This window comes from Felis catus, chromosome B2 (genome assembly GCF_018350175.1).
Source record: "Felis catus isolate Fca126 chromosome B2, F.catus_Fca126_mat1.0, whole genome shotgun sequence".
Taxonomy (NCBI): Eukaryota; Metazoa; Chordata; class Mammalia; order Carnivora; family Felidae; genus Felis; species Felis catus.
This window is the reverse complement of record NC_058372.1, coordinates 2,724,293-2,735,122: the sequence shown is the minus strand read 5'-3', so window position 1 is coordinate 2,735,122 and position 10,830 is coordinate 2,724,293. Positions and strand designations below refer to the sequence as shown.

At 45.4% G+C, this 10,830-nt stretch overlaps 2 protein-coding genes across 2 annotated transcripts; one reads left to right on the top strand and one right to left on the bottom strand.

The window, feature by feature from the left end:
* Nucleotides 1-7,164: 7,164 nt before the first annotated feature.
* LOC101083005 (histone H2A type 1-E) lies at nt 7,165-7,616 on the top strand. Its single transcript, XM_011282066.4, has one exon. The coding sequence runs from the start codon at nt 7,186-7,188 to the stop codon at nt 7,576-7,578; it is 393 nt and encodes a 130-aa protein (XP_011280368.1). The 5' UTR covers nt 7,165-7,185; the 3' UTR covers nt 7,579-7,616.
* Nucleotides 7,617-7,854: 238 nt separating this feature from the next.
* On the bottom strand, nt 7,855-8,873 carry H1-5 (H1.5 linker histone, cluster member). Its single transcript, XM_003985684.3, has one exon. It carries the CDS (start codon nt 8,812-8,814, stop codon nt 8,134-8,136), a length of 681 nt encoding a protein of 226 aa, XP_003985733.1. The 5' UTR covers nt 8,815-8,873; the 3' UTR covers nt 7,855-8,133.
* Between the last annotated feature and the right edge of the window lie 1,957 nt (nt 8,874-10,830).

The window sequence follows — 10,830 nt, the reverse complement described above, 5'->3', positions numbered from 1 at the left end:
CACTCTTGATTTCAGCTCATGATCTCATGGTTTGTTAGTTTGAGCCCTGAGCTGGACTCTGTGCTGATTGATAGCACAGAGCTTGCTTGGGACTCTCTCTCTCCCTCTCTCTCTGCTCCTCCCCCATTTGTGCTCTCTCTCTCTCTCTCTCTCTCTCTGTCTCAAAATAAATTGCTGGAAGCCAAGCTAACCCGGCCTGAGTGGCAGGGCCCGGGCTGTGGACGGATTGGTGACTGCAGGGCGGCCCCACCGACAGTGAAGCTTCTTGTACTCCTGCTTTTAGGTAATTTGGCCTTAAAACTACCTGGGGTATTGTCTGTCGGGGAATTGCCCTCGGCAGGCCCCCCCCCCCCCCGGGAAAAGAACCATTAGGGAAGAAAATAAGGTTCCGCAAGAAATTGAGGGGCCTTATGTTTAGCCCTCGCCACTCCCTATGGAGACTGCTCTTCGTACAGGAAGGATAGCCTCATACGTTTGCCGGCAAAGAGGGCCTGTAAAGGAGAGACGTATGGATTTGAAAGCCTCACTCCGGCAACTAAGGAGTGTATCTCTGGGCACAGGTGACTTCAACCCCTAGGCCCACCTGGCCCCCCCGGAGGCATTCCAGATGATGACTGAACCTAGTCGGTTCATTGGCTCCTAGGTGCATTGTCTCTCTGAGAAATGTATGAGGCATGGGTTTCTAAGGCTTTTTCGGCCCCTTTCTGGCACCTCGGACCAAGGCAGACACATTGTTCTTCTGGCCTCATGTGGTTAGGAGGTCATGTCCCTGTCACTGTTCCACTTGAGGTGCTGAGAAATGGAGGGCCTTTCACGAGAACAGCAAAGCAAATGCTTTGTAGATTATAGATAAACGCAGATGCATAATGGAATAATGTAAGAAATTAATCTATACTCAAAGGGTATGCGGGAAAGTTAGGGGAAAATCACCATGTTATTTCTTAAAGGCCCTTTATACATAGGAACATTTTGAAAATTAGGTAATGTTAGAAAAACATAGTTGACGTATGCTACAAGGAAATCACTAGCAAACATAATGCCACGCTTGCTACAATAAATCGGCCAGTTCAACACACTGCTGTTGTCTGTGTCCATTTTTATTTTAGTTTTTTATTTTTATTTCTATTTTAGTTTTATTTTCACTTTTTCGCCGACGCCGTTCATCCTTCGGGAACCCCTGGACCTGCCGGAGCTGGACTCCGGCAAAAAAAGAAATAAAAACTTAAAAAGATAAAAGGCAAAGAGAACACCACCACACAGCAATTAGAAAGGTCAAAATCTGGAACGCCGAGAACACCAAATGCTGACAAGGACGTGGAGCAAGGTGAACCGTCGGTCGGTCGCTGCTGGCGGGAGTGCAAAATGGAAAAGGGTCTTCCATCCCGGAAGAGAGTTGGGTCAATTCTTACAAAACCATACAGACGCTTTCCACATAATCCTGCAATCGCCTTCTTTGGTATTTACCCAAAGGAGTCGAAAACACGTCACACAAAACCTGCCCTCAGGCGCATGCAGCAGCTTTCTTCAGAACTGGCAAAACTTGGAAGCCACCGAGACGTCCTTCGGTAAGTGACTGGATGCGCAAACTGGTGCAGCCAGACAACCTATCACTCAGCGCTAAAAGGAATTGAGCTGACGAGCCGGGAAAAGACGTGCAGGGACCTAAAATGCGTATTACGGAGTGAAAGAAGCCAATACGGCGTTACGGAAAAGGTAAAATTATAAAGATAGTAAAACGATCACTGGTTTCCAGGGGCTGAGGGGAGGGAAGGGATGAGTATGTGGAGGGCGCACAGAGGATTTTGAGGGCAGTGAAAACACTGTGTGCCATAATGGTGCATACATACCATTATCCACTGAGCGTGAACCTGATGGAAACTGTGGACTTTGAGGGGCACCTGGCTGACTCAGTCGGTTGAGTGTCCGACTTCGGCTCAGGTCACGATCTTGGGATTCGTGGGTTGCGGCCCCGCGTCGGACTCTGTGCCGACAGCTCAGAGCCCGGAGCCCGCTTGGGATTCTGTGTCGCCCTCTCTCTCTGCCTCTCCCCCGCTCATGCTGTCTCTCTTTGTCTCTCAAACATAAATGTGAAAAGAAAAACCTTTTTTTTAAATAATAAAACAATAAAAACAAAAGTCAAACATAAAGTAACATAGAAGTTGTGGACGTACTTCTTGTATATTTAGAAGCTTGTCACTCAAGGACAGAAAAAAAATACTATTCTGCCGATTGAGCACTTGAGGCAAAATTTCCCATCTGTTCAAATTGCCTATGAAAATATAGAGACAATTTAATATGATTAATTTGGAATATGCCAAGAAATAAATGACTGACCAGCCATGAGAAGTCTCTCAAAGGCGATAGCCTTGAGACGGGTGAAGAGAGAAGCTAGTCTGAATCTTTGCCTGAGACCTCACATTCAAAGTTGAATAGCTTCAGACATCTTTCTGGAAACCATATTATAATACCTTTGCTAGATGACTTATAATTTCAGATTTCTGAATTTTTATACTAGTGGTGACTTTAAAAGAAAAATTTTAATGCACTGGAACAAAACATAAGAGACAAAATAATTCCCAGAGATTTCCTGAGATGCTTAGAATGAAGAAAAATATCCACCAGTAAGTGTTTTTTGAGTGTGTTTTAATTTTTTTCAATGATTTTTGGGGTGCCTGCGTGGCTCAGTTGGTTAAATATCTGACTTGATTTGGGCTCAGATCATGATCTCACAGTTTGTGAGATGGGGCCCTGTGTAGGGCTCTGTGCTCAGCGTGGAACCTGCTTGAGATTCTCTTTCTCTCTCTGCCCCTCCCCGACTCATGCGTGCATGCTCTCTCAGAATAAACGTTAAAAAAAAATAAAACGACTTTATATCACATCTGCTTTAATTGTGAAAATAATACAGAACAAAAAATGGAGAATATAGGCATGGACTTTTCATGCAAATATTCGGGTGTTGCACAAAAATGTTCAATAATGGTAACTTTTGAAAGTTCCTGCACTTGTGTATGAAAAAAACAAATATGAAGTACACCCCAATTAACATTAGAAATATGTGCATATGATGTGAATATGGAGTTGTACCTAAAACATGTTCTAATCCAAACATACTAGTGTTTGTTACTAGTTGGTTCTTGTGAATGTATTTTGAGAACATGGAACTATAAAAAATTCTTGCACTCAAATTTGAGGGGTAGCATTGTATAAATGTAACACTGGATTTTTACAATTAATACTTGGGGCACCTGGGTGGCTCAGTTGGTTAAGAGTCCGACTTGGCTCAGGTCACCATCTCATTGTTCCTGAGTTCAAGACCCGCTTCGGGCTCTGCGCTGACGGCTCAGAGCCTGGAGCTTGCTTTGGATTCTGAGTCTCCCTGTCTCTCTGCCCCTCCCCTGCTCACACTCTGTCTCTCTCTTCATCTCAAAAATAAGTAAACATTAAACAAAATTAAAAAATAATTCTTGATATTAATGTGATTATTCTGTAGCTTTTTAATTTAATTCCACCACCACCATTTTAAACTCACATCTTGAAAATAAAGTAATCGAACGTCAAGGTATCCTGCAAGTGTTAATACATTTGTATTTGGCCAAATACAATTATTTATATTTGTCTCCAAGCAACTGAAACTTAATACTGCGTGCAACTAAAATAATTATACCATGAGTGTATGTATATGTATATATGTATTTGTTCATGTATGTCACATACATAAATGTATTATTTATACACACGCTAAAATAAATTCTATTTTAATTTCTCCAATGCTTTTACTCCAAGGGGATTCCAAAAAATTCAAAAGCATTGGCTATCTGGTTTTTGATTATTTCATGCTCCCAGCGCGGAACAGCAGTGAGATGGAAAATACAGATAGATGCAATCCTGACATCTTAGCTATATATTCTGTAAGCCCAAATACACTACACACATACATATATACGTACACACCCTAAAACAAAATTATACATAACACATTTTTATATTTTTTCATTTATATTGTATCTAATGGAATTAACGGAATAATCAGAAACTGGACAATTGCTGACCCCTTATTTTTTTAGTACTCTCTTGGGGTAAGAATGTTAGAAAAATTAAAACTTCGTATTCTTTTCAAAGAAGTGGCATGCAGCCGATAATGACTGGGAGAACCATTTGGGGCTACGTGTGCAAAGAGAGCACACGGACAGCATCCTCATATTTATTCTGTGAACTATATTAATTCTTTCAGAAGTTCAAGGTGGAATATTAAAATTACCAATTTATTATGAGTATTCTTTACAAAACTTTGTCTATGTTTATTTATTTTTGAGAGCCAGAGAGACAGAGCACGGGCAGGGGAGGGGCAGACAGAGAGGGAGACACGGAATCTGAAGCAGGCTCCAGGTTCTGAGCTGTCAGCACGGTGCTCGAACTCAGACCGTGAGATCATGACCTGAGTGAAAGTCCGATGCTCAACCATCTGAGCACCCGGGCGCCCCATGAGTATTTTAACACATACCTGGATAGGAGTCCATTGTGCCTTTTCTAAAATTTGTAATTATATTGTTTTTTGAAACTCTTTATTTAGATTGAGACCCCAAATATGGTAAATTAACCTTGATAAGGTGATGTCTTATATTGGCAGAGAAGAATGAAGCAATTAGCTCAGGAAGAAAAGTGAGTTAGAGTTAAAAAAAAAAAAAATTATTCTGGACCGAGATAAAGGACTGTCAGAGAAAAGTGTAATATGCACTTGGCCTTTGAAAACAGCATCTGCCACTGAAGTGTTCTTGAGGCTCTGGAGTCAGGCAGGCGCACCAGTGGTCACAGAGAACTAACTACCCAACGTAAGCCCTAGAGTGGAGATTTTGGTCTCTCTTTATTCACCAGAAGCCCTGGAAGAGGTAGTGATTACAAGTTTTGAGTTAATGCGTCCAAGACATTACTGACTGAAAGTAAGGCCGATCTTAGATGTCCGGACTAACAGTAACAGTAAAAAGAGAGGGGAGGCAAGAAAGTATGAAAGAATCATGTTTAAACCGTGCAAATTGGAGAATTAAAATTAAACAACCTGGCACCTGGCTCACTCAGGTGGTACAGCATGTGACTCAATCTCAGGGTCAGGAGTTCAAGCCCCGCATTGGGCGTGGAGCCTAGTTAAGAAAAAAATGAAAACGCTGTAGATCAAGGCTCAAAAAAGAGCTCCCTGCCTTTTTATTCACTGAAATTTCATTGCAGGAGAGCGGATTTCATTTTAATGACAGCCATCATTGGGCATGCAGACTGACTCACAAGGCCTTCTCAAATTATTCTGTGTCTCAGCTCCTGCCAAGGGTATCCCCAATGCTACCTACCGCCAACAGGATGGTTATGAAATAAACAAATGAAATGTCTTCTTGTCCTAAAGGCAGTGATTCTCAAAGTATGATCTGGGGACACATGGGGGTCTCTGAGACCCTTCGGGTGGGTGTGTGAGACTAAATTTATTTGTGTAATACTGAAACTTACTTAACTTTTCCACTCTCATTTTCATTTGCCAATCATATTGCAATAGATTGACTGCAGAAACAAATACTGTACATGAATCTAGCTGTCTTCTATTGAGCCAGAAATTAAAGATATTTCCAAAATGTAAACACAATTCCACTCTTCTTCCTGAATTTTGTTATTCTGGAAAACTAGAACTATTTCTCATAAAATATGTATGTTGCCGTAAAATGGGAGTTGCCTACGTGAAAATCACAACGAACAGATGCGGGTTCCAGAAAAGAGGGCATTACAATGTGAGATAAAGGAGGCAGGCTCAGTATGCACCTTCCTGGAACTTCACTAGGAAAAATGGGGTGGAGTGAGGTGTACCTTGGAAGGTATACCCAGGAAAACATGCAAAAAGTGACCCCTAGAAAAATTCAAGTCTGAAAGTAGTGCCTGGATTGGCAATCCTCATCCTTAAGGGGTGAATGGAGGTGATTTAGGTTCTCATTTGCCTCTCTGTCCCCATCTTTATCCCAACACCATTTAGGTTACTTGGTGGAAACGTAGGCCTACGATGAGAGGTAGCAGAAAGGTCCGTACTCAGCATTGACCGTAAAGAGTGTTAAAGGGGCTGTGACTTGGTAAGTTTCCTTTAAACCAATTTATGTGATTCAGAGCCTTCCAATGGGAAGGGGGAGGGGGGACAGGGGAGATACTGATAAACGGTGGTATTCCGTAAGGGGAGAGAAATAGATGTTCAGCCAGTTAAGATTTTCACTAGAAGCTGAAAGATATTTTCTTCTCGTCGTAATTTAAAATTTTCTCACTAATTAACCGAACGAGTGATTCTTGGTGTGAGAATTTAGATGTTAAGTGAAACACTCACAATAAAATTATTTTGGGGTGTCTGATGTTTGTGAGAATAACAAACAACAACAACAACAACAACAACAACAACTTTAGATCTTATTGGAAACACAAGGCCAACATGTAGCTTTTGCACAAATTAAGAAGCACGGACCAAAGCCTTCAGATTAAAAATTGCATTTGCCTACCTCTAAATCGGGATAAAATGGGCACTAGTGGTTTTGGAAAGCGTAGATGGCTGTGAAAGAAAGCCCGTGGGGGCGTCTGACCCCTACCTTGGAGGCACCTTGTACACGTACACGGGGCGGGGGCGGGGGGCGCGATCTCCCGGCGGCTGCGCTTGCGCCTCTTGCCGTCCTTCGGCGCCTCGGTCACCGCCTCCTTGGAGCCCTCCTTCGGGGCGGGAGCGGACTTGGCTGGCTCAGACAGGGCCGGGAGTAGTTGCTGAAGAGCTTGAGAATAAGAGAGAAAATGAGTAGGGGGCTCTACGTGCCTCTGTTCACAGCTTGTTAGCCTTGACTGGTCTTGTCACGGAGCACAGGAACCGCCCCCGCCCCCCAAGCCGAAAGACTGGAGAAAAACTGAGGGTCTCTAGGTTCTCTTTATGCACAGCTTCTCACGCGAAGAAAATTAAACAAACCGGGTGTCTAATTGGTGGTAAATTCTAGAGGGCATCATGTGGTTGTATCCAATCAAAGTAAGTGTATTTGAAAAGCCAGGATTCCATTGGCTTAAATAAGACTGGAATTTTAGCCAATGGGACAGCTTTATTTTGGCGCCGCGTGAGGACTATAAGTAGTGAAGCTGTGTCCGATCCTACCCACCCACGTTCTAGTCCTTGGTGACTTGCTTCGTGTCGTTATGTCCGGACGCGGGAAGCAGGGTGGCAAGGCTCGCGCCAAGGCCAAGACGCGCTCGTCGCGGGCCGGGCTGCAGTTCCCGGTGGGCCGCGTGCACCGCCTGCTCCGCAAGGGCAACTACGCCGAGCGGGTGGGGGCCGGCGCGCCGGTGTACCTGGCGGCCGTGCTGGAGTACCTGACGGCCGAGATCCTGGAGCTGGCGGGCAACGCGGCCCGCGACAACAAGAAGACGCGCATCATCCCGCGCCACCTGCAGCTGGCCATCCGCAACGACGAGGAGCTCAACAAGCTGCTGGGCCGCGTGACCATCGCGCAGGGCGGCGTCCTGCCCAACATCCAGGCCGTGCTGCTGCCCAAGAAGACCGAGAGCCACCACAAGGCCAAGGGCAAATAAGGTCTCCCTAGCAACTTGCAAACCAAAGGCTCTTTTCAGAGCCACTCACTATTTCTGGGAAAGAGCTGGGACAGTAGTTAGGGGTCTATCTAATGTGCCACTGAACTTTTTAAGCCCAGCCCATCTGCGCTCAGTACGTGTACCAATCAAGATGCTCCTGCCTTGCCTGTAAGGATAACCAGGAAAAGAACCAATTGGGGGGATGTTGCGCGGGCTTTTTAAAAAGGTAAAACTACTTTTCCTATTGTAACCCACATTTTTTAGACGCTGCAGTACACATCCCCCCTATGGGCGATCCATTAAGTCGTAAGTAATACACACAAGGGCTGAATGAAATTCAGTCCCCAACTCGTGTTCTTTGCAAGTGAAATCGAGAGAAAAACTGAAAAGGGGAAAGGGAGCAGCAGATGCAGGGTTTAACTTAACCCGCAGTGTTGGCTGACGCAATTGTTCAAGAATAAGGGTTCGACCTGAGCGTACAGCTGTTTTCAGAAATCTCTGGGTGGCTCTGAAAAGAGCCTTTGGGGTTTTGCTGCCTTCTCAAAGGCCAACTTCCTACTTCTTTTTCGGGGCCGCTTTCTTCGCCTTGGCAGCCTTGGGCTTCGCTGCCTTGGGCTTGGCGGCTTTGGGTTTGGCCGCCTTCGGCTTCACAGCCTTGGGCTTGGCTGGGCTCTTCGCCGCCTTCTTGGGCTTGGCGGCGGCCTTGGCCTTCTTGGGGCTCTTGGCCACCTTCTTGACCCCGGCAGCCGCGGGCTTCTTCGCCTTCTTCGGAGTTTTCTTCACCGCCTTCTTGGCTCCCGCAGCCTTCTTTGGCTTCTTGGGGGTGGCCCCGGAGGGCTTCTTGGCCTTCGCCGCGCCCGCCTTCTTGGCTTTAGGCTTGGCCTCCCCGGAGGCCGCCTTCTTGTTGAGCTTGAACGAGCCCGAGGCGCCGGTGCCCTTGGTCTGCACCAGGGTGCCCTTGCTCACCAGGCTCTTGAGGCCCAGTTTGATGCGGCTGTTGTTCTTCTCCACGTCGTAGCCGGCGGCCGCCAGCGCCTTCTTGAGCGCGGCCAGGGAGAGGCCGTTGCGCTCCTTGGAGGCGGCGACCGCCTTGGTGATCAGCTCTGACACCGGGGGGCCGGTGGCCTTGCGTTTCGCCGCGCCACCGCCCGCAGCTTTCTTGGTCGCCTTCTTCTTGGCAGGTGACTTCTCCACCGGCGCCGGGGCAGCCGTCTCGGCAGGCGCGGTTTCCGACATGGCCAGAGGCAGGAACTGCGAGAGGAAGAGAGACTCAAAATCCAAAGAGCAAGTCGTGCAATGCCGCCCGACTCCGGCCAGGCGCTTATATAAGCCGGTGGCGCTCTGTGATTGGTGGAGCGTCCAATCCACTGCCCTCAGGCAGCCGCCCTTCGCGGTTGGACTCCAGAACTGTGTTTGTTAGCCCCCCAAATTTGATTAAATGCTGAAAATAATTGTACAGAATTTGACGCTTTGAAGCTGTAAAGGAGGAAAGCAGCCTCCAGGTTCACATGCTGGCTTGTGTTTTCATGAGTCGTGCGCAACAGATGAAAGATATTTTTAAAAATCTTTTCAGCTTTTCACGTATATCCACTGGGTTTAAGGCATTGTGCTAGTTTGTTGCAAGTTGCAATAAGTTTCTACGAACTATCAAGTGGAGATTTTTTCAAAAGCTTCGTCCCTAGGTTCGGCCTTTGATTTTTTGCTAGAGGAAGACCCAGGTTTCCTTGGTTTGGACATAAACTTTGTTTCCAACTGTAGCAAGTAACACAGGGGCAGCGCAGACAGTTGCCTGCAGCCCCAAATTCACCACATACACCCCACACACCCCACTTTCAAAACCAGTTCTGCTTGCTAGGATTTTGCAGGTGACAATATCTCTAGAGAATGCCTTTTGCAGCTTGGAGATGTTCAGTAGCCAGAATGATGTCTACCTTGCAGCGGGAGGAAGAGGAATGACTTTGGCTTCAGGATCCAATGACCTGGATTCAAATTCAAACTTAAATTGAGTGTGTTTTTTTTTTAATCGAGATCCTTTCTCTCTTTAGTATTAGGCAAATCCATGATAATAAGTACAAAAATTGCCTTGCCCGGATAATGTGCTTTAGGAAAAACTCAAACCTGCTGAAAATATTCAAGGGGTTCCAGTAGTCCTCAAAAGTACAGACTGTGTAGATGACATGGGACTTTGTCCGGTTTCCAAGGTGCTGTTCTCAGTGCTCTCATTCAAACCCCATATCTCCATCAACATTTAATAAAGTACACTGTCAGGAATACCCTCTTCTGTAAGCAGCCAGGAGACATCAATGTGGGCATTTTTGTGTGTTTGAGCAAAGGCAAACCTGTATTTCAGAGAAATTGTTGACTATCAACTATGAGAAGGGTGGGAATTGAGGGACTGCAAGTTATAGAGGTTCAGAAGAATTCAGGAATACATTAGCATCCAAGAGAACTGAGGCAGTAACCTTGAGGTTGGAACGGAGGGAGGATATGTTTGCTTATTTGTTTGGGAGCAGGGTGAGGTGGGGAATGGATAGGATTTTGTGACTGGCCTGGATGAGAAGGGAGGTCTAATGATTAGAATCTCTACTGCAATCAACACTCACCTAGTTCTTCCCTGTGACAAACTTTAGGGAAGTTTAAAGTTGCCAACGTATTTCTCCCCAAAGAGCTCCTGGAGTTGAACCTGTAGCCAACTTAAGGCCAAATCGGGACAGTGTCATTTTCTGTTGCTCTCAAGTTAAGAGTGCTTTTTACATTTTTTAATTGTGTTAAGAAAAAAAAAAAAAAAAGCCGGAGACAATATTTGGCCTGAAAAGGCCAGAATATTTGCTATCTGGCCATTTTGCTATGCTTTGGACTCATCCACACAGACACAGATTATGGGATATTGCTACAAGCCTGCCTTTTTTCAGAACCATGCACATCAAGAACTAAAGAAGGGATATTAACAAAAATGTTTTAAGCAAGCATTTTCCACCACTTCAACCACAAAACTTTCAGAAGATCTAGGGTGGGGGAAACCCAAACCTCTATGCTTAAGAAAGGCATAATTAACAAGGGCTAACATTCACTGAGCATTCACTAAGTGCCAGGAAGTAATCTAAGATTGCTCTACAGTCTTATTTGCCACAGTTTACAGCTATACAGAGACCCAGGGCAAGGAGGAGTAACCTGCCAGAAGTTATATGGCTAGTTATGGGCAGTTTTAAGGTTTGAACCTGGACCACAAGCTCTGTAAGCAGTATATGTCCT

Bases quoted from the DNA above. Each gene is read 5' to 3' on its own strand.
- LOC101083005 (XM_011282066.4), top strand. From the start codon at position 7,186: ATGTCCGGACGCGGGAAGCAGGGTGGCAAGGCTCGCGCCAAGGCCAAG.
- H1-5 (XM_003985684.3), bottom strand. From the start codon at position 8,814: ATGTCGGAAACCGCGCCTGCCGAGACGGCTGCCCCGGCGCCGGTGGAG.